Source organism: Pogona vitticeps, chromosome 3 (assembly GCF_051106095.1).
Source record: "Pogona vitticeps strain Pit_001003342236 chromosome 3, PviZW2.1, whole genome shotgun sequence".
NCBI classification, from domain to species: Eukaryota; Metazoa; Chordata; class Lepidosauria; order Squamata; family Agamidae; genus Pogona; species Pogona vitticeps.
In genome coordinates this window covers 5,501,394-5,524,545 of record NC_135785.1, presented here as the reverse complement: position 1 = coordinate 5,524,545, position 23,152 = coordinate 5,501,394, and the positions used below count along the sequence as shown (strand labels likewise).

The 23,152-nt window shown below is 47.3% G+C and overlaps 1 protein-coding gene across 2 annotated transcripts in view; it reads right to left on the bottom strand.

The window, feature by feature from the left end:
* Positions 1-2,258: 2,258 nt before the first annotated feature.
* The window catches only part of LOC110090318 (alkaline phosphatase), a 32,961-nt gene continuing 12,067 nt past the window's right edge, over positions 2,259-23,152 (bottom strand). For both annotated transcript variants that reach the window (XM_072996320.2, XM_020813967.3), the window contains 10 exons: positions 22,030-22,146; positions 17,311-17,426; positions 15,452-15,626; positions 14,561-14,733; positions 12,187-12,321; positions 10,218-10,287; positions 8,708-8,842; positions 7,125-7,316; positions 4,946-5,062; positions 2,259-3,777 (listed from right to left, as the gene is read on the bottom strand). In XM_072996320.2, coding sequence (XP_072852421.2) covers positions 3,491-3,777; positions 4,946-5,062; positions 7,125-7,316; positions 8,708-8,842; positions 10,218-10,287; positions 12,187-12,321; positions 14,561-14,733; positions 15,452-15,626; positions 17,311-17,426; positions 22,030-22,146 — 1,517 coding nt within the window. In that variant the 3' untranslated portion in view covers positions 2,259-3,490. The remainder of the gene's footprint in view (positions 3,778-4,945; positions 5,063-7,124; positions 7,317-8,707; positions 8,843-10,217; positions 10,288-12,186; positions 12,322-14,560; positions 14,734-15,451; positions 15,627-17,310; positions 17,427-22,029; positions 22,147-23,152) is intronic.

The following is a 23,152-nucleotide window of genomic DNA, read 5'->3' as shown; positions in this document are numbered from 1 at the left end:
AAGGCATGGTATCAGGATGTTTTAATCCCCTGGTACCAGCATGTTTTAGCCTTCTGCTTGGTACCAAGGCATGGTACCAGCATGTTTTAACCTCCTGTACCAGGGAGGCTTCATGGTACCATCTCTTCTTATGTCTTTTGGTATCAGGAGATGATCTCTTTCTTCGGTACCGGAGCCCGCGGGAGTATCGGGACCTGGGAGGTCCATAGATGTTCAGGCATCTCCAGTAACGGAGGTTCCCTTGGTACCGATCGGTGCCTCTTCCTCCTGATATCAGGGAAGGACGGTACCGACGATGTCGAACTCTCATTGGAGGATTCTGATGAGGACGAGGAGGACTCGGAGGATGAAGTTTCCGCAGCAAGGCTGTATAGCAGACACGGATAATACAGCTTTTGCATTTGCTGCCTCCAACGTCTCAAATAGCTCTTAGAGAGCTTGAGCGGTTGCAAGTCCTCTTTAGGCGCATGCTCTTTAGCTTCATTGGGGCGAAGATGTCGAGCCCCGTGGGGTGAGACCTTCGGTCCCGAGTGGCTCGGAGACCGGGAATCTCTAAAAGATGGCGCCAAATGCTTCGTTTTCGCCTTCTTGTTTTTCGCAAGTCCTCTTTAGGCGCATGCTTCTTCGCTTTATTGGGGCGAAGATGTCGAGCCCCGTGGGGTGAGACCTTCGGTCCCGAGTGGCTCGGAGACCGGGAATCTCTAAAGATGGCGCCAAATGCTTCGCTTTCACCTTCTTGTTTTTCGGAGATGATGTTGCAGGGATAATTCCAGAGTAGGAGGAAGCCGGACCGACGATGGCGGTGAAGATGGAGGCGAAGAGCCCTAGGAAAGAAACTCAACAGGAGACTGAGGAGTGAGGACAGGCAAGGACGGGGAAGCCTGTGGTGGCAGGCTAGGAATAGCCGAAGAATGAGGGGTCGGTGGTTATAAAACTAAGGGTTTGGCCTTAGTTTTAGAGGCTTTACTCTTTTCCCTAGGTTATATATGAGGTAAAGGGTCGGGTTCTGCGGACGCAGAGGCCGCTTCAATGCATACACAAAGATTTTTGTGCGACTCTCCAAGGCAATGCAGCTTTAAAAATAACCCTGGGAGATGAGGAAGCCTTGGAGGCCTGGGAACAGTCCAAGGGGGGGGGGGGAAGGGGGGGAAGGGAGGTGGAAAGAGGGAAAACCCTCGCAAAGGGCCAAAACGCACACCTCCCCTCCTAAATAATAAAGTCTTTGTACTTTCCTTAATGAAGAATCGAACAGGAGCCAAATATTTTCCAGGAATTTCCAATAATTTCACGGAGCTCTAGCCAGGAGACCTAACTGCAGCAGCGGAAAAAATGGAACTGAGGTAACTGTTAGGGCGGGCGGACCATGAGGTCCTGGGGGGGCGGAGCCAAAAGTGTTACTTTAAGCTCTAGAATATTCCGAGGCCTCTGCACAAGTGCAGATTTAACCCATTAGTGTGCATTCACAGAGGCCACGAAGAAGAACTACCAGTTACAGGGACTTTTTGGTGGTGGTCACGATGCTGTGGAATGTGTTGGCAGTGACTCCCTCCTTCTTGACCTTCAGGAAACAGGTGAAAACCGAGCTTTTTAAGGAACCCTTTAAGAACATCCTTCCCTCTCCATGACATTCTCACCGACCCATTAAATTTAAATTTTGTTTGCCATCGCCTCTGCTGGGTTTGTCCGGTCTGTATTATTTGTGTGTTTTGGCCATTGTGACAGGTAACCACTCCTGTCCATCACAATGGAATCCTGATTCAGGAGCCAATGGCTGTACAGAAGAGGAGGGACTAAGAAAATATAAGAAGAATGGACGGCAGTTAAAGAGCAGTTAGAGAGAGGATTTCAGTTAGAGTTAGGGATGAGTTAGGAATATGAATTGGAGAAAATCAGTTTAAGCAGTTAGGACCAGTCTTGTGTTAGAGAAGAATAGGGAGATAAGGAACAGCTCCGGCCAACCTAGCGGTTCGAAAGCATGCAAATGCAAGTAGATAAATAGGGACCACCTCAGTGGGAAGGTAAACAGCGTTCCGTGTCTAAGTCGCACTGGCCATGTAACCACGGAAGATTGTCTTCAGACAAACGCTGGCTCTATGGCTTGGAAACGGGGATAAGCATCGCCCCCTAGAGTCGACCACAACCGGACAAAAATTGTCAAGGGGAACCTTTACCTTTACCTTTAACATGGTTATACATAAGCAAATATAAATGTTACCAAAGCACAGTTAATTGAATAAATGAAATACGACCATCCATGATTTACTTTATATGATTTACTTATGAACACTTTAATAAACATTGTTTTATTGAATAACACTGATTGAAGAGTTATATTTGATATAGTGAGGAGAAATCCTCTGGCAGCGGAAAAGGGAGAGAAAAAAATTTGTCACTCCCAAAAGTGAACCTGGGTTGTGTGAAGAAACAAACAGGGGAATGGGTGCATCATCGGCACTCATAAGCCATCAAGTGTGTGTGCTCGCACTCCCCCTGATAGATAGGGGGTTCTGATATAACATATATGAAGTACTGGATTTACAATTTAAGACAACACATGCTATTTGATTCACTTGTACTTACACAAGTAATCATACCTTGTACCTGTAATTGAAATATGATTTCACTATTTCCTTACTATAATGATATTCTATATGCATTTTTGTATCTGTACCTTATACACATTTTGTATAGTCAATGCATTTTTGTATCCTCATTTCATCTCAAAGTAACTGTCTCTTTCCGCTTGGCGCTCACAGAAACATTCCCAAGGCCAACTCAGAATAACATTCACAGCGCTTCAGATGACAGGCGACTGTAACATGTTTCTAACTACACAATGGTTCACTCAAATTCACAAACTTGGCAGTCACTAACTCTGGGATGCAATTTAGATATTTTTCTCACATCTACCACGGCCAATAGGATGACCCCGGGGGCTCGTCCACAGAGTTCAGAAGACCAATAAGGGGATGCTGTGCTTTATTGTCCTTTGCATAAAATGCTGTACCACATGCATGATGGGACTCCGATCCGCCTTTAGGACGGGGTCCAGTTCTATGTTTAATAAACTGGCTTACATAGACTGAATATGCACTGTCTTTTATTGTTATTCCCTGCCGGAGAATTGAAACCTAAAATTGGGTGCTAACAACGGTTTCATTGTTTATTTGCTCAAGCTGGGGGTGGTGGCGAGAGAAAGGCAGGTAACGATTTACACACGTAAATACAGTCATACACGGAAGTTAGGCAATGCTGGTTTTATATATATATATATAAACACAGAGTGAGCAGTCTCTTTGACAGAGCAGGGAGAAGTTCCGTTTTCGGACTCCCAGAATCCTCAGCAGCTTGAGTTCTGACAATCGATCAACCCCTTTGGGAATGTCCAGCATCCGTCTTGCAGACTCACCGGCGGTGTTGGGAAAAGACAGTTTGAAAATGAAATGTTCTTTTATATCTAGGCAGGTGGGCAGAGACGTGAGTGTCTCAGTCATGTGAACAGCAACAAAAGGCCCATCCAGAGCACCAAGAGAGGGGCCAGGCAGTGTCGAGAGTGGCTGGCACGTGACCTGTCGCTGCCAGATGCGAGACATTCCGGTTCTGCATCGTAGGGCTTAATGCAGCCCGCGTAGGCCATGACGTGGGCGATGTAGTTCTGTTCCTGGATGCCGTGGAAGAGATGGGCCATGGGTCCCTGGGCCATGATGGCGACGTCCTCTCCACCGTGGGTCTCCAAGCTGAGAGGCACCGCTGCCTGCTGCTGGTATTCCTTGTCATCTAGAGAGAGAAGATGCAGAAGGTAAGCGCCAGCACAAGCAAGCCAAGAAGAGCGTTGGCATCTGGGAGTACTGTCAGCAAGGACATAAGGACATTTCATCTCTTTAGCTGCTTCATAGGGTCAAATTTACCATGCTCTACCATGACATGCCATACTAAACAGGTTGTGCAGGGTTTGGAAAACCCTGCAGCACCTGTTTGACCCGAGGTCGCTGTGGAATCACTAAATATACCAAACATCTTCAAAGTGGAGTGGGGAGGGCGAAATGGACACATGTCGACATCAAAATAACCACATGATCAGCCTGGCGTTAACCCCAGGGAAAGTTCTGGAACTAATTATAAAACGGTCACTAGGCAAGCACTTGGAAAACTAGGCAGTAATAACTAGAAGCCAGCACAGATTTGTCAAGAACAAATCCTGCCAAAGTAATCTGATCTCAATTTTTGATCAGGTAACCTCCCCGTAGATCACAAGATGAATATGAGCCAACAGTGTGGTGTGGCTAGAAAATAGGCAAATGCTATTTTAGAATTCGTTAATAGAAGTAGAGCTTCCAAATCCCACAAGGTGCTGGTCCCCCTCTATTCTGCAATGGTTAGGCCTCCCCTTGAGTACTGTGTCCCATTCTGGACACCACACTTCAAGAAGGATGCTGACAAATTGGAACAAGTTCAGAGGAGGGCGACAAGGAGGATTAGGGGGCTGGAAACAAAGCCTTATGAGGAAAGGCTGAACAAACTGGGAATGTTTAGCCTTGAGAAAAGAAGTCTGAGGGGAGAGAGGAGAGCACTCTTCTAATATTTGAAAGGCTGTCCTACAGAGGAGGTGCAGGATCTGTTCTCGATCCTCACAGAGTGCAGGACACACAACCATGGGCTCAAGTTAAAGGAAACCAGATTTCGGCTAAATATCAGGAAAAACTTCCTAACTGTTAGAGCAGTACGACAACGGAACCCATGACCTCAAGAGCGCTCCTACACTGGAGGCATGCAAGAGAAATTTAGACAACCCCCTGGCAGATATCCTTTGATTTTGATTCCTGCCTCAAGCAGGGGGCTGGACTTGATGACCTTACAGACCCCTTCCAACTTCATTATTCAGTGATTCTATGATTACCACAAAGAGGCAGTTTCCAATGAGATCAGGAAAGGAGAAAGCTCTCACCAAAAGCCACAGAACCGGCATCTGGGCGGCTGCCGTTCTTCAGAGTATAGCCAGGTCCGTTCCCGTAGAGGATGCTGGTGTATGATCGTTTGTCCATGGCCCTTTTGGGTGCCAAGCCTGTAAATACACAAACGCACAGTGGTTTGCCAAAGGGCATCAAAACCTGGCACCAAGGGACAATGTCATAGAGCACTGGTTCTCAAGCACGGGTCTCCCAGATGTTCTTGGACTGCAACTCCTAGAAGCCTTCCCCACTATTGGTGCTGGTCAGGGTTCCTGAGAATTGTAGTCCAAGAACACCAGAAGGTCCCAAGGCTGGGAATTCATAAAGTTGGGAGCAGGCAAAAGTTGGGAGCAAAGAGTTATTTCCCCCCGAATCTGCACCACTGCCACCAGACGCACAGAAACACTGGGGGATACCCCGTTCCGTTCATGCGGGGTTGGAACGGTGGGCGTTACGATGCAAAACATCTGGAAAGCAACTGACTGGGCAAGGCTGTGTGTTTGCCAGCCCCCTTTTAAGCCTTATTCCACTCTCAAGATCTCCAGAGTTGTTAGCCTGTAACAAATGAGAGTTCTTGTCCATCTGCTGGGAGTTATAGTCCAGTGCAACTAAAAATCATCAGGCTGGTGCATACCACCTCAACAGGATAGGCTTCTGTGTCGAAAGAGATGGAAGGTGGCATGGTACTCTGGTTGCATGGGGGAAACAGTTGAAAAAATGCTTCAGAGATGGATACAGGAAGTGAGTTGTTGATGGCACACATACTGGCCAATGTGGTCTTTCTACAGACAAACCTTCCTAGCTGACAGTGGCAGGGTTGGAGAAGGGCAGAGTTTGTTCTGAAGCACAGGAAAAGATGCTCAGTCCCAAGCTGCCCCTTTTCCGTTTCTATAAAATGGTTCTCTCTCAGGGAACATACAAAAAAGGAATTTCCTCAATGAACATCTGTACAAAATAAGGAAAATATTAAAAGAAGGTCTATATTATTGCAATCGGGAGCTAAATACCGTGGGGTTTTTTTGACCGTTTCTGAAAACTTCAGTCTGATTCAGAGAAGTACAAATAATGCTGGTAGCAATACCACTCTGTAAATACCTCAGAGCCTGAAAATATTGCTTTTTTCAGACTACAAAACCCAGAATCCCCCAGCCAGCATGGGAGATTCTGGGAATTGTAATCCGAGAGAAACAAGGGTTCTAAACTGTCATATTTCTTTGCGATATTGTAAAATGTTGCCCTATGATTTGAATCAGGAATAGAAACAAAGCAGTTGTTTGATAATTTTCTCGGTGCAGGTTTCTCCTGGTGGGAAAGCAAGGAAAATTCCTTGAATTGCCTCTTCTCCAAGCTTCTCACATAGTTATTAGGATCGGCAGGCATGCCCCTGGACATTACGTATCCCTCCACCCAGGGAGAGCCAAACCAAACTTTACGGGCAGATCTGTGATCAGAAATAGACAAGCAAGCTTTGGTTCTCAGATGCTCTGAAATATACTGTGCAATCCACCACAATCCATAGGATTCAGAACTAGAGATGGGCACAAACTCAGTTCGTCCCAATTTGTCCCAGTTCGTCAAGGTAGCAGCCACCTCTTCTGGCTCAATCAGCCCCTCGCCAGGTCCAGTGTGAGAGCTTCCTGCCCCTCTTCGGCTGATCTCCCGTCCCGGCAAGAGCTCAGGCTTCTCTGCCCCGCCCCTCTCGGCTGATCTCCCAATCAGAGAAAAGGGCGGGGCTGAGAAGTCTGGGCTCTTGCTCGTGACTGGGAGATCAGCCGAGGAGGTGGGAAAAACAAGCCATCTGGGCCTGGCGAGTGGCTGATGGGCTGAGGAGGCAGGGGATGAGCTGGGATGAACTGGGATGGACTGGTTCATGCCCATCTCTATTCTGAACCTGAGGAACACGAGTTACATCTGAATGGGTTGCCATGCACAGTTTGTAAGAAAAAAACACCCCAAGAAATCTTTCTCATTTTCTTGCTGGCAGGAAGCCTCCATCCTAGCATGACTTCTGCACTGTGTTTGGGTGTCTGGAGCAGAGCTATCCTCCAAGGTGTGCAGGACCGGGAATTCGGGGAATGGTCGTCCAAAACAGGTCAACTGACCCACCTCGAATCTGGAGCCTCTGGGACAGGGAGGATTCCCGAAGGAGCTTGGCACCATCCTCTTCTCACTCACCAAAGATATTGTTCCCACGCGGCGTGCTGCCTCCGAAGGTGAAAACGTGCGAGTGGTCGGCTGTGACCACCGTCAGGGTCTCTGAGGCACGGGTCAGCTCCGTGGCCTTCTCCACGGCCCGATCCATCATCACCGCTTCGGAGAGGGCTTGTTTGGCTTTGCCGTTGTGGTGGCCGTGGTCGATCCGACCTCGTGGAGGAAAGAAAGTCGAGAGATGCAGAGAGGTAAGGCCCCTTTTGTGCACAGCCACATGATGGTGTGGCATAGCGATTATGTTGTTGGACTAGACACATGGGAGTCTCGGTCCCTACTGAGCCTCAGCGCTTGCTGGGGAACCTTTGTCCTGTCATTCTTACGCAGCTTGAACTATCTCAGGTGGGGAAAATGTGCACACACATTTACCCGTATTTTTCACTCCATCAGACGCACCAATTTTTTAGGAGAAGAAAACAGGAAAATATAATCTCTTTTCTTCGCTCCATAAGACGCACAGACTTTCCACCCCCCCTGTTTTGTGGGGGAAAATTGTGTCTTATGGTGCGAAAAATACGGTAAGTTCCCTGGGACTTTGTGTTGTTACGTGATGCCAGGTTGCTTCTGGTTTAGAGAGATCCTAAGAGGGTTTTTCAAAGTATCTGAGAGATCCAGGGAATGGTTTACAATTTCCACCACCTCCATGCTTTCCATGGCTGAGCCAGCATTTGAACTTGGGTCTGACACTCTGACACTCTATCCGCTCCACCACACTCGCTCTTGGAGGAAAGATGGTGAACTGCCTCTGCAACCAACATGCGTATTATTTTTAATGACAACAATAGCAAGGACGACATCTTGGTGACCCCCCTCCCCCCCGCTGAAGAGGTGAGCCAGTCTTGTAGTATTTCAAACTGCAGGTTAGGAGATCTGTAACTAGCCATTTTGGCACCCAGGGCAACCAGCCCCATCTTTCGTCTAGTGGGCCCTGAAGCATGGATGTGAGTCACCTCAGGAAAGTGGAGGAGGATGAGAAAGTGTTATCCACCCCCCAAAGAAAGAGAAACTGTATGCTTTTGAAGAGAAAAGAAAAAAGAGAAAGATAAGGCAATGTTGTTGTTTATTTTCTGCTCACCTATAGATTCACCTCCAAATTCCAAAGCCTCTAAATTCTGGTGTCTTGGGGTAAAGCCCTGCTTCCTTTTCTCTAATTCTAGCCCTGCCTAGGATTGGTTTATATGACTGAAACGGTCCTCAAGACAAGAAAGCCCCATCCACTTACAAATCTAGCATCTCAAGGGGTACGGTTCTAACCTAGCCCTTTTCCTGAGGTGTTAGATTTCTAAATGCATAGAATAAATTACATAGCTGGGAGGGGGGACCATGTTCTGCTACGTGTGTCTGTAGTAGCGCAGCCCAGGTACACGCCTAATGTTTCAAGGAGAAAGAAGCTTAAGACAAAATACCGGGTCTAGGGTTCCCTCACAGGAGCATCTTCCATAGAAGATAAGGGTCCTCCCTGTCGCGCTTTGTGCCCTTGCCGTTGCTTATCCTAGGGCAAAGAGGAAGGCGAGCCTTCTTGTACGTCAAAGCATGAGGATGATACTTATCTTCCACAAAGAGGAAGAAGCCTCTGGGGTTCCTACGGAGAATTCGGATGGCCTTCTCGGTCATCTCCACAACAGAGGGATCCGTCTCATTGTTACGGTCCAGCTCGTACGTCATGTCCTTTGGCGCAAAGAGGCCTGAACGATTTTGAAAAAGACAAAGTCAGGGGCTTGGCAGGAGAGGCTTAAAGGAGACTAAGAGACCCTTATGATCCCCGCTTCAGCAAAAATGATGACAAAGGTGGTGGTGGGGTTAAAGATGACCAGTTTTATTTGGGATAAACTTGGGTGGACCGCAGGCTCTGTCATCAGACGCTTGTGCAGAAGCGAACGGCAGTCCGCGAAAGCTGAGCCCAAATGAATCTCGGTCGTCTTTAAAGGGGTCAAAAGACTGTGTTGCAACAGGCAACAGGCAAATATAGCCACTCCCCTGGAAATTATTATCCTTATCACCATCACAGCTTGGAAAAGTCTGGGGCAATGACTGAAGTGCTGACATAACTTCTTACTTTAAGATGTGTGACCTGTTAATGCTGTTCTCCGTCTGGGAAACAGGTAAAAATGTCCCCTTATCACTCTCATAATAATGTTTTTCAAATTAATCACTGGTTCTTATTTTATGACAAACCATAGGGCATTAAGTACTAACAATGGAAAAGTGATCATGTTCCAAGAACTCCAGAAAACACAGCACGGCATCCTTACATTTCGCTGCAAGATGTCCAAAATGGCATTTTATAGAGAAATGCAACCTAGAGCGACATTGCAGACCCAGATTTCGCTCTTCGGTGTCTTTGTTTAAAAGAAGCAGAGAGTTTATAAAAACTAGCCCGGGCCAAAAGGGGTCAGGAGCCGGAAGAGAACTTGTAGATCAGCATTGTCACCAAGAAGTGAGACTGTTATCAGGACAGGGAACTGGTTTGGTCCCCCCCCCTCAAAAAGGAAAGGAAAAAGGAAGGAAGGAAGGAAGGAAGGAAGGAAGGAAGGAAGGAAGGAAGGAAGGAAGGAAGGAAGGAAGGAAGGAAGGAAGGAAGGAAGGAAGGAAGGAAGGAAGGAAGGAAGGAAAAGAGAGAGGAGTTAGAAAGGCAGGAGAAAAGAGAAGGAAGGAAGGAAGGAAGGAAGGAAGGAAGGAAGGAAGGAAGGAAGGAAGGAAGGAAGGAAGGAAGGAAGGAAGGAAGGAAGGAAGGAAGGAAGGAAGGAAGGAAGGAAGAAGAGAAGAGAAGAGAGAAGGAAGGATTAAGGACAGAAAGAAAGAAAGAAAGAAAGAAAGAGAAAGAAAGAAAGAAAGAAAGAAAAAGAAAGAAAAAGAAAGAAAGAAAATATCAATTAAGCAAGGTATGGGCCCCTACAGATGTGGGGTTTCCCCCTCCAAAACCTCTGCAGAGGGTCCTGAGGAAACCCATATGGCCCCTGAACCTTGCAGCTTGCCCACCTTGATGCAAGAGATGGGGCAGAGCTTTTCTCCTCACCCCCCCGCCCCGAGTCAAAAGGGAGAAAGCCGGCGCCTCCTCACCCATGAGGTAGTTGGTGGTGTTTTCATTCACGGCGTCCAGGGCGGTTTTGTTCCAGACGTACTGGGCTCCCTGGAAATGAGCAGTAAAGCCCAGAGCCCATAAATGCTGAGAATCAACAGCAAACAAGTCGTACAAACAGCAGAGGAGGAAAGGATTCTGGTGACGGTTGGCAAGTGGGCTCTGAATGTTTCCGTCCATTTTTGCAAGAGCTCTCCGAAGCGATTAAAACAAATCCTCCCACCACTCCAAAAAAGGTACCATTACTTGGATGTCCCTTTTAAAGTCATTAAAAGTATATCTATATCTATATATATTTCAAAACGGCCCTTTACAGAATGTTTTAAATCTGCACCTAAAGAGTGTTTTAAACTTTATGGTTGATGGCACAGTCATGAGGTGCAAAGGGGCACACTTCCAGTAGCAAAATGCCATTCGTTAGCAAAGCCGCCAGCTGCATCGTTCATGGTGCACCAATTTGTGACTGGCGTGCGAGGAGAAACACAAGCATCGCCTCATTGACTAGGGGCAATTTGATGCTTCAGCTTACTCTGCGACGCTTACATCAGCAAAACTAAGCAACAGGATTCTGCTCAGTGGCTTCCATCTGTTTTTTTTTTTTTAAACTAGTTTAAGATATCGGTTGTAATTGCTGGGGAAATCCTGCTAGGCAGAAAAAAAGGGACACAGCAAAAGAAATTCATAATATTCTGAAGTCAGTCGGGCTTAAGTACAAAACAGGAGCTCAGGGACAGGCAGAAATATGAAAAGAGCTAAGCAATGGAGGGATACGACCCTCTTTCCCCAAAAATAAGAGCTAACCTGAAAATAAGCCCTAGTAGGATTTTTTAGGATGCTTGTCATATAAGCCGCACCACAAAAATAAGCCCCAGTTAAGTGAAACCCTGCCCTCCACCCTTGTGCAGCAACCAGAAGAAGATGACAGGACTGTATTTGAATAAATGCAAATGGTTGTACATGAAAAAAATAAAACATCCCCTGAAAATGAGCCCTAATGCATTTTAGGAACAAAAATGAATATAAGACCCTGTCTTAGTTTCAGGGAAACATGGTAGTATTTACTGAGCGCAAGAGTTGGTGGACAGTATTACAGCCAGGTTTGTAAGTGTGTGTGTGTGTGTGTGTGTGTGTGTGTGTGTGTGTGTGTGTGTGTGTGTGTGTGTGTGTGTGTGTGTGTGTGTGTGTGTGTGTGTGTGTGTGTGTGTGTGTGTGTGTTTCAGTCCAGAATATTAGCCCTTGCTAATGTCCCTTGCTCTATTCACGAGTTGCTCATGCTATCTACTTTATAGGAGGCGCAAAGCTTTCTGAGTGTTGCTTTTCTTAGAAAACTGTAGGTTTTCTTAGAAAACTTGAGGTTTTCTTAGAAAACTAGAGCCAGACCACGCTCTACCCATGAATCCTGAACGAAGGGAAGGGAAGATTTATCGGAAGCCTTGTAGAAAGATGGTGCCAGAGATACGGCTTCTGTGGAAGTCTACACAGAATTTGATCCCTGTCATTCTTCCAGTGTCCCTAAAGATATACCCATCTGTGGGAAACTTCTGCTTAAAGGTTGTAGCTGCATTCTGTTCCAATGACGGGCATACATTCCTGGCAGGAAGTGGCAGCTGCCAGCAGACGTGGCAGCCCCTTCTTCTTCCCTTTCACTTAGAGGTAGAGCATAAGATCAAAGAGTTGTTTCGGCCAATCCTAGTTATGATTAGGTAACTAGTATCCTATCTGTCTCACTCATAAAATACTATGTAATCATGCTAAGTCAATAAAAGAGCTCTCAAGGCATTGCCTGTAGGCTCCGCTGGCTCGGACATCTGCTGTCCACTCCTTGGTTGTCTTTCTAAGGCAATTACAAGCCTCCCTTTGTTCCGTGATCACCCACACCAGTCAACCCAAACCAAGATTGAAATCCCAGTTCTACCCCATCCCAGTTCCACCCCATCACGATCCCAGTACCTCCTTGCCACTCAGCCATTTTTCGATGAGGTTCAAGCCATCCTTCCTGGTCCCGTTGTATTTAGGCTCATCCGGATGTTCTGGGTCAGGCGTCCTCCGAGGTGTCATGTAGATCCGACCCCCTCCCAGAATCACCTGTTGAGAGAAAATGCAGGATAGAAAATGCAGGGCAGAAAACACAGGACAGCGAACTTGGACAGTTTGCTTCTGAATGCACAGTATTCCCTGTTCTTAATCATCATAATCATTAGAGCTGGAAGGGACCCTATGGATCATCAGGTCCAGCCCTTGTCAAGGAGGCCAAGGGGGGAGATTCGAACCCCCAGCTTCTGGCTCCACATCCAGAGACTGAACTCCCCCCCCCGAGCTATCCAGCAGTTCTTCCACTTTTGTAATCCAAAATGGGGGGGGGGGAGTAACCTTCTCCCAAACTCTGAAATGGTGCAGCCTCTTCTTCATAATTGTTCCTGATATTTGGGGAAATTCTGCCTTTAATTAGTAGAAAATATTGCACAGAGAGCAATGTGTCCAGTTTCTGTTTGTGCTTTCCTTTTTGGAAAAAAAAAGGAACTTGTTATTGGCTATAAACCTTGATAGGCAAATACTGCAGCATGATTACCAGATGCTCTGCGCATTCAAAAAAAAACCAACAGCGTCAACCTTTTTCCAATGAATGACAGATGCAGCATTCAACATCATGCTACATTTTAATCTGGCAATGTCTTTTTTTATTGACACAGCGCAGTCGTTATCAACTTGAAATCACGCTTATGCTGAAATCAGAAACTTCTGTTTAGTTAAGAGAGCCAGCCAGCAATGCCCAGCCTGGCTGATCAAAACATTTCCGCATCAGTACGTCTGAACATACCTTTCTGCAAGGTGGCACAGAAAAGGGGAAATGTTTCTGTAGAACGTTTCCCCCAACCGGATTCTTTATTTTTGCAATGACCCTTAAAGAGAATTAAGCAATGCAATCAGACACTAACAATTCTGCAATAGTCACCATGACAATTCAGCTGGCCAAACTGATCTAGTTATTTGCCAGACCTACTCAGGATAGCTGAGCCAAGAGGCTACTGAGGCAGCCTGCAATGGGGAGATGAGGTCTCAAACAGTAGCCCCCAGATGTTCTTGGACTGTGACTCCTAGAAATCCTGACCAGCACAACATGTGGTGAAGGCTTCTGGGAATTGCAGTCCAAGAACATCTGGAGACCCAGGTTTGAGAACCACTGGTTACCAAAACTGATCTATTATGGTGATGGTTTCTATTTTTTAGATGTATTCTTTTAAAAACAAAAGACCCAAAACATTTGATAGCATTAAAATGTACATAAGTCAAAAGAAAGAATGAGAAACAGCTGAGATACTAGTTCCCTCTCTATTCAGCACTAGTTAGGCTTAATCGAGAGTCCTGTGTTCAATAATGGACATCACACAGTGAGAAGGATGCTAACAAACTGGAGCAAGTTCAGAGGAGGGGAACAAGGATAATCAGGAGACTGGAGAACAAGCCCTAGGAGGAAAGACTGAAAGAACTGGGCATGTTTAGCCTTGTAGGGAAATGTGATAGCTCTTTCCAAATGCTTGAAAAGCTGTCATATAGAGAAGGGGCAGGATCTGTTCTCAATCATCCCAGAGTGCAGAACAAACAACAATGGGCTCAAGTTACAGGAAGCCAGATTTCGGCTGAATATCAGGAAAAACGTCAACTGTTAGAACAGTACAACAACGGGACCAATGACCTCGGAAGGGGATGAGCACTCCAGCGCTGGAGGCATTCAAGAGAAAATTGGCCAACCCTCTATCAGATCTGCTTTGATTTGGTTTCCTGCCTTCAGCAGGGGGTTGGACTGGATGGCCTTCGAGGCCCCCTTCCAACTCAATTTTGTTCTATGATTCTATGATCACTCTTGTGTTGCACAACAGAGGGTCAACACAATGAGGGGCCAGGAGGTCTCATGTCAAAAGGGCCTTGGTAGCTTTAGGATTTGAGGAGAAGAGGTAACCGGCAGGATTCTTGTGCCTGCAGAAGGACCAAGTCAACCCCAGAAACACCTGGACAGTAAGAATCCGTTTCTACTGGTAGTCCACCACATCTGGATAGCGCCCAGCTGGACGTGGCCAGTCCAGGGGTTCCCAGACTTGGGGATCCAGCTGTTCTTGGACTACAACTCGCAGAAATTCTAGCCACTGGCTGTTCTACTTTGGGTTTCTGGGAGATGTCATCCCAGAATCATTTGGGGCTCCAGTTTTTGGGAACCCTTGGTATAGACTTCAATTCATACCAAGGCTATTCCATACCAACAGCTCTGATGCTTTCACTCTCTCTTCCCCCCCAGCCCACCTCCCCACCCACCAAACCCCTCACTCACGTTAATGTCCGTGTTGTGCACCAGCTGGTAGGCAATGTCCTTACACCCCTCCCGGATGTCATCTTTGGGCATATCTGTGTCACTGTACCATTCCCGGCTGACCGAATGTGCATACGAGGCTGCTGGAGAAGCGTGCTGAACGCGGGTAGTGGTCACGATCCCCACCGACTTGCCTGTGGTGGGGAGGGGGAGGAGAGATATTACAGAAATCAGGAGCCACAGAGAGAGTGAGAGAGAGGGGAGAGAGGGCAGAGCAGTAGGAGCCAACAGCGTGATTTGGCTGCAAATAAAGCGAATGCGATTTTAAAGGTAAACGTAAAGGTTCCCCTTGGAATTTTTTAGTCCAGTCGTGTTCGACTCTAGGGGTCAGTGTTCATCCCCGTTTCCAAGCCGTAGAGCCAGCATTTGTCCGAAGACAGTCTTCCATGGTCACATGGCCAGTGCGACTTAGACATGGAACGCCGTGACCTTCCCACCGAGGTGGTCCCTATTTATCTACTCGCATTTGCATGCTTTCGAACCACTAGGTTGGTGGGAGCTGGGACAAGCGACGGGTGCTCACTCCGTCACATGGATTCGATCTTACAGCTGCAGATCTATAGACCTTACAGCACAGAGGCTTCTGCGGTTTAGCCTGCAGCGGCACCACATCCCTTCTGTGTAACCAAGACGGGGGGCAACTGGGCAAACATTTGCTGCTGAAAAGGCAGGAGCCCACCGGCAACCGGTGTGTACATTGCCTCTCGTTGCAACATTCACACACATACCCCAGAAACTAAGGCACTTGCAGCCCAAAGTTTTAAAAACCTCAGGGAAAGAAAGGTCTTTGTTTCCACCCCCACCCCCACCTCCTGATTGCTCCAGGGAATTTTTCTTCCTTGAGGCCCCTACCTGATAATTGGGCCCGATGCAGGACAGAATAAACCTCGTTTCCAAAGCTGGTGTTGCACTTGCCGTACACGGCGGCCGCGCTCAGACCCAAGGTTTTCGCGTTGGCCTTCACCCCACACAAGTAGGCCGTCCCAGTCCCGGCGCTGTCCGACACCTGCCGGTTGACGTTGTATGTCTGCCGAGAGAAAGGAGAAGGCGTCGTGACTCCACGCCGGGGCCGAGCGGCGAGGCTGGGGGGGGGCCACCTTCTTCCATCGAGCCAAGGTGGCAGAGAAATGACGCCAGACGGGGAATTTTAACAGCCGCCCAGATAAGGGATGTTTCAGGAGTTGCTGTAGGTTCGTTTAGTTGGAGAGCAAGTCCCTCTGTGCTGGGATCACCAATTATTATTACCGTATTTTTCCATGTATAAGACGGCCCCACTTTTCTAATCCAAAATTAAGAAATCTAAGTGGGGCTTGGCAAGTGTAGGGGGAAAGGGATCAAAGTGCTGCAGGATCGCTTTGATCCCTGCTTTCCCCTCCACTAGTTTTTGTTTTCTCCTCAGATTACTTCCATGTATAAGACGACCCTCACATTTTAGTCTAAAGATTTTAGACAAAAGTATAGTCTTATACACAGAAAAATACGGTATTTAAATCAGCCCTGAACACATAACCATTTCTAGCATCAAGATCTGCATTGTGTTACTTAGCGGGGGGGGGGGAGATACAGAAACAGCTAGTCAGACCCTTGACTCCTACACTCAGTAGGGCCGACCTTGGCCGCTGTGGCTCATCAGGGTTTCAGGTATGATTTCCACCCACCCACCCACCGGCTTTACCTGGTGATCTTCCACTTGCAGTGCAAGTAAGCCTGCCACTGACCTACGGCTCTTCCATGGCATTGAGGCTGCACCCGCTACACATTCCCGGAGATGTCAATGGCTTTATGAACTAACCAAAGGATAGATCTGGGACTTGCCTGGAGATAATTATCTTTAAGGCTTGTATCTCCGGGAATGTGTTGGAGTATTTTGTTTGTTTGTTTTGTTTGTTTGTTTGTTTTTTGCAACCTTGCAGGTTTGGCCACTAGGGGAAACTTTTCTGGTCTGGGGTGATGGTTAGTCTCTCCAGCACTAACACATTGTTCCTTCCTGACCTCTGATTTTAAAGAGAGCCCAACCTCTTTGCTGAGAAGTGTGTTTTTTTAAACCCCCTCTCAGGAGCCTGTTGAAATCTGTTGCTGAAAGCAGTCTCGTTTGTCAGTTTGCTGTTTGACCGATTCTATTGTAAGTAATGAAACCTTTTCTATTCTCTCCTACGGGTGTCAAGGAGTGTGTTGTTGAGACTCTAGGGGACCATTGATGAGGAAAAAAGGGGTGGATAAATTGGGGGACTTGGAGCTACACTGGTGAATCCCTCCCATCTGTTGCATGGCTAGAGGAAATTTCCCCCCAAAATGCAAAGCTCTGCTGCAGAATACACCTTCTACTCTCTTTGGCCAGTAAAACAGGATTCTGCGCTGAGGAAACGTGCAGTGTCCAAATCTCAGCTGCGGTGTGCGAGGGGAGAACAGTACGAAGGGCAGAGAGAGACCAGGCAGAGGAGAGGAAAAGGGGAGAAAATGCAGGAAGACCTACGTGGGCTTCCTTCAAACTGAGAAGCAGGACTAAGGGTTTGCACGAGATGAGGGCAGCAGGAAGCGATGAGGACCTCCCACAGGCCATCTGCGGCCTCTCGGCTGGAGGTTTCCCCATGCCTAGCTCAAAGCAAAAGGCCTGGCAAGCCGAAAGGCTTCCCTAGAAGCAATGGTTCCTCCCGGGGAGGGTGAACACAGCAGCATACAGAGACACGCTCTTCCTTGGCATACACTCCCACCTTGGACAGGGCGACATAAGGGAATTTCTCCATAGCCAGGACATTCTCTTCCCCGGAGCCTCCAGCCAGTTGGCCTTGGTAGATCCGGGCAGCTGTGATGGTGGGCACCCCCATGCCTGCAAGGACAGTGGTCAGAGGGTTACCAGGAATGATGATGAGAAGGGTGTTTGCCCTGTGAGTTGGTCTGGACTGGGGACCAGGCTGTTCCAGCACCTTTTGCCAGGGGCCACACGAGATCGGTGCCGTCACAAACCAGCCGACCCACGACAGATGCTAACCTGTAGCTTTTGGGGTCCCAATCAGGAGCTGGGTACCCAGTGTGGTGTAGTGGATAGAGAGACAGACTAGGACTCTGAAGACCTGGGTTCAAATCACCACTCTGCCACGATAACGGACTGCAAGAGTGGAACGGCTAAAACCACTCCTTAAATTCTTCACGGATCTTGGCAGTGCTCTGGGGGCCTCTGTAACCTGGTCCTGACTTGACGGCATGTAACTATTAGAGGCTACGGTTTTTCGGTGAGGGTAAGACCACTCCGTTTGGGTTTGGTTCTAATATGCATCATTGCAAGGATCGAACCCAAGTGGATGGCTAAAGCTGACTCTTTGCTTAAAGAATTTATGAATTTTAAGAGATGAAAACCTTCCCTTTGGCTCTCCAGGGGAGGGGAAAGGAGGGAAAGCTCTCCACTTATTTTTATTTGTTGCTAATTGACACAGCGCCTCAGCGGTGCTTTTATAGGGCTTTAAAAAAAACCTTTCAAAACATCACTGGTACATTGGCAAGAATTAAAAAGAAATGCAAAACTTTCTTTCCCTTCTCCTTCTAAGGCAAGTGAAAAGGAAGGTTTCCCTTTCTCAAAACTGTTAAAACAGCTTCATGAAAGGGACAGCCAGCGAGCCTCTGAACAAGGAAAGAAACAATGGTTGTTGTAGGGTTTTCAGGCTGTTTGGCCATGTTCGTAAGGTTCTTCTTGCTAACATTTCATCAGTCTCTGTGGCCAGCATTTTCAGAGGACAGTAGTTAGAACTTTGTGTTCTGGTGTCGTGTGTGGGATAGTTTAGTATTTGTAGCTGTGGGATCAGCTTTTTGTCCTTTTCAGGAGATTGGGTGATTATAGTGATCAGGGTATTTTTTTGTTTATGGGTGTATTGTTGTGATGAGGGGGGGAATGATCTGTCACTGTGATTGATGGATGTCATTAGCTAGCCTACTGTGTGCAGTGATCACCGATACACAGGGAACTTATTGAAAAATACAGTCCGCGAAAAAGTCAACAAACTCTACCTAGCCACTAGGACCGGTGATCACTGCAGGTAGCCAGCTCAAGGTTCACTCAGCCTTCTATCCTTCTGAGTTGGGTAAAATGAGTACCCAGCTCGCTACACGGGGCAATGTGTAGCCTGCATAATCAACTTGTAAATCGCCCAGAGAGTGCTTGAAGTGCTATGGAGCAGTATATAAGCAGCATGCTTGGTTTTGGTTTTGCTTTATTGAGACTTTAAATGGCCAGTTAATGGGAAAGGAGTGGACTATTTGGGGAACTTGAAGCTATTCTCCCCCATGGTTCTCCGTACTTCTACTATGTAGCAAAAAGAATTTTACCAGAAATTCAAAACTCGGGAGAGCTAAACAGGGCTCATGGAGACTGATGCTCGATACGTCACCTCGAAGTGAGCCTGTTTACACGGTCGGGACCAATCCGAGCCAGGATAATTTGGCCCTTTAGGTCACACTCACGGCAGCTGGCAGCTATAGCGTTTTTTCAAGACATTTTTTGCAGGTGTGTCAGCTGCTTTCAAACCCATTGACAGCACAACCATGTTTGTGTGTGTGTGTTGATTTATTCAGAGGTAAATCCTGAGGCGTTCCATTAGGCCTGTTTCTTGTGCGAGCGTGCTTAAGGCTGGACTCTGAGGGATCTCATTACGAGTTATTTCGGTATCATCAGTTTGTCGTTTTGTGATACCGGAAGGAAAGGGAGAGAGACAGCTTGCACATCTGAAATGCCAAGCCGTTTGTCATCATTAAGAGGACAGGCAATCTTTTATCAGTTTTGGATTTAAGCACCAGGCGAGCAAATTGTTGCGCTGGGTCTCATTTTATGAAGTGCCTCTGCGTACAAAGCAATTATACCATTTCAAGGATTATGCCATTTTACGGAAAGTAAAGGAAAAGAGTGAGAAAGGCTCTAAAATAGGCATTATCGCGGTAACAATATGTTTAGCTCCATTGTTGTCTTTGTACGAGCACATGGGCCATGATTAATCTTGCTTATTTTTTATTTCCTGTGTCCTTCCTGTTAAAATAATTACACATTTTTGGGGTAATGCTGAGGGTAGGGTGGCTGCTTAACTCGTCTCCTGAGAGCAGAACAAAAGGAGATGCTGTTATCCATTAAATGAAATGTGCTGATTTATGATGCCCAAAGGAAGAATTTGAAAACTGCTTAGATCTTGTAAACAGAATTACGACGCATCTCACTGGAGTGCTGAAGAAGGCGGCCTGATGACCTGCCAGCTGTCCAGGTCCTCTGGCCTCACGTCAGGTCCCTCACCTCATAGAACCTCAGAAGGATGGAGTCAGAAAGGAACACCCTGAGGCCATCCAGCCCAACCCCCTGTGCCAGGCAGGAATCCAGGGAAGGAAGGAAGGAAGGAAGGAAGGAAGGAAGGAAGGAAGGAAGGAGCTGATGATGGATAAGAGGGAGGGAGGGAGGGAGGGAGGGAGGGAGGAAGGAACCACAGTTTTTTTTACCCCATTGATTACATTATCCTCCTTGGGTTAACTGTCTACAGCTTACTCAAACTTTCCTATTAAAGTTTGCACCACTAGAGATTATTGTAATCCATTTATTGTGCCCAGCAGATCCACTAGTTTGCTATGCTCACGACTAGAGATGGGTACAAACTGGTTTGTCCCAGTTTGTAAAATCAGCAGAACAGGTGCTGATGCTCCCCTTCCCGCCTCCTTTGGCTCAAACAGCCACTCACTCACTTGCTTTTCTCACCTCCTCGGCTCATCTCCCAGTCAGGAGCAAGAGCACAGACTTCTCTGCCCCGCCCCTTCTCTCTGATTGGGAGATCAGCCGAGAGGGCGGGACAGAGAAGCCTAAGCTCTTGCTTGGACTGGAAGATCAGTGGAGGACGGGCAGGAAGCTCTCCCAATGGGCCTAGCAAGCAGCTGATTGAGCCAGAAGAGGCGGGGAAGTGGAACACCATCATCATCTGTGCTGCCGCCTTGACGAACTGGGACAAACCAGTTCGTGCCCATCTCTATTCCGGACCCTAATTTATGGCTTGTCAGGGGTGGGAGGGCGGAGTGAGTGGGTGACAGCATGCAGAACATCTGAGCTGTGATTGTTTTGGATTAGAGGAATCCACTGAGCTAAACCATTTCATCAAGATCCCTGATACCTCGGGGCTTAGCTGCCATCTTTAAAGTAGCTTGGGGGGGAAATGCTTCTGTTTAAGAAAAAGGCTTTTGGAGATGACTGAGTCTTAAATAGGCCATCAAGTCCTGTTAGCCTTGTAAAAGACCTGCTTCTGGTAACCCATTTCTGAGTATTCTCTACCTGGAATACCCTGAAACGGGTCGCCAGAAGTTGGAATTGAGTCGATGGAACATGATGATGATGATGATGACGACGACAACGATGACGATGATGGTTTGCCTCTATGTGACATTTCTTTTTCTTTTTTTCACCCCACAGATCTGCACACACACACACACCCAAGCATGCATGTTGTGTGAGTCCATGGCGGAGTCCCCTGCTTTCTGCTTTAGGGTGGCCACCGGCCCAACTTGACAGAAGCCACTTCTCTGTTTGAAGGCAACCTTTACTTCACAAGGGAGCCAAGGAGGGCCTCCAGATGTGGCTGGACTACAGCCCCCAGCATCCCTGGTGACTGGCCATGCTGCTTAGAGCTGATGGGAGTTGTAGTCCAAAAATATCAGTAGTGTGGGTTTGTTTTTTGTTTTTTGGCTCATTCCTAGTCTCTCTGAAGGGCCATGTCGTGAAGCCTGAACCGTAAGAAGAGTAAGCAGAGGTCAAGATCAAGAACTGTAAGAAAAGTGAGCACCATAAATAAGAGCGAGCAAAACAGTTGAGGGACATCAGGCAGGGCAGATACTTGATCAGTTGAGACAAGGAGGAGCCCATGAAACTGCAGGAGACCGCTTTTCAATTTGCATCTATAGCTCAACCGGTTAGAGTTCTTCCAGCCTTGCATGGTGCATTTTGTAGGTGTAGCTGAGAGGGACCTTTCTGGGCTCGGCCGACTGTCCATCTATTCAGCATTAGCCAATCACTCCTGCCTGTATCTGAACTGAAAGAGTCCCACCCCTCTGCTGAGAAGTTCCTTTTCCTCTCTTTAGTCTGTTGAAGTCAGTTGGTTCCTTTATTTGCTGTCGATCCATCCACAACTGTAACCCATAAAACATTTCCATTCTGTCTCCTACAAATATCTCAGAATGAGTTACTGAAACTGTAAGTGTTTGTTAATGAGAAAGGGGTGGACTATCTGGATAACTTGAAGCTGTTCTCCTCTGGAAGGCTCTGTATGTCTCCAAAAAGGGAATTTTACCAGAAATTCAAAACTCTGCAACACTACCTTGGGTCTTTGCCCTTTTAATATAACCTGGTGTCCTCTCCTGCTTTCTTTATTTGGTGACGCATGAGCAGGCCTTCTTGTATATACGTTCATGCACCCACTCACCGTCGCCCAGAAAGAGAATGACGTTCTTTGCTCGGTGATTCATCGGGGTCAAGTTGAGCGCTGTTTCCAGTTTCTGCCTGGCTTTTGTGTTCCAATACTCTGGATCCTTTTCTTCCTCTAGAAAGACCATGAAAAGAAAAATTAGAAAGAATTACCTTGGGCAAGCAGTGAAGATCTTTTCCCGCTGGCAAGACACGGATCCGGGCACAGAGGGTCAAATCCAGTGTGGACATCCGGCCTCTCCAGATCAGCTGGACAACAACACCCATCGTCTGCAGTCAGCATGGGAAGTGGATACTCAAAAGGCCTCCACTGAAGGTTACATGGCGCAACACTGACAGTAATGACTCCTGTGTTCTGCTGAACCGCCACATACAGGAGCAGTACACCAGAAGGTGTGAACCCAGAAGGCAGAAAAGCTGCAATCACCTTCCGGTTGTGATTGGAAGGGAGAAGGGGAAGCCCTTGTAACAACAAAAGGAATTGGGGTGAATAAGGCTGAATCTGGCCGCCTCGTTCATACATCCTGAAAGAGATAAGATTGGCAGATAACATCAAGAAGATCTAGACCAGCGGTTCCCTACCTTGGGTGCCCGGATGGTCTTGGACTACAATTCCCAACAATCCTGGCCAGCACAGCGAGTGGCGAAGGCTTCCGGGAGTTCTCATCCAAGAAAGTCTGGGGATCGAAAGTTAGGGAACCACGGATCTAGAGTAGTATGTTGATGGGGGGTTATGGAATATGTAGTCTAGGCTACCTGGAAGGCTCCTTGAGCAGTCGGTACGCAAGTGGATATGAAGTCAATTTTACTTAACAATGTTTTTCTCTTCACATGAAGGAAATGACAGACTTGTCTGCCAAGTTTTACTTCTCTTTAATGACATCTCATTCCTGTTTTTTTAAATAGAGAGGGGTCTCCCAACTGTCTGTCTGACCAGCACTTCCAGGGAGTTTGAATGGGCACACTTGCCATGGCTTGGGGGTCAGATCAGATCAGAGTCCTATATAGAGCAGGGGTCCCCAACCTTGGGTCTCCAGATGTTCTTGGACTTCAACTCCCAGAAATCCTGGCCAGCAGAGGTGGTGGTGAAGGCTTCTGGGAGTTGTAGTCTAAGAACATCT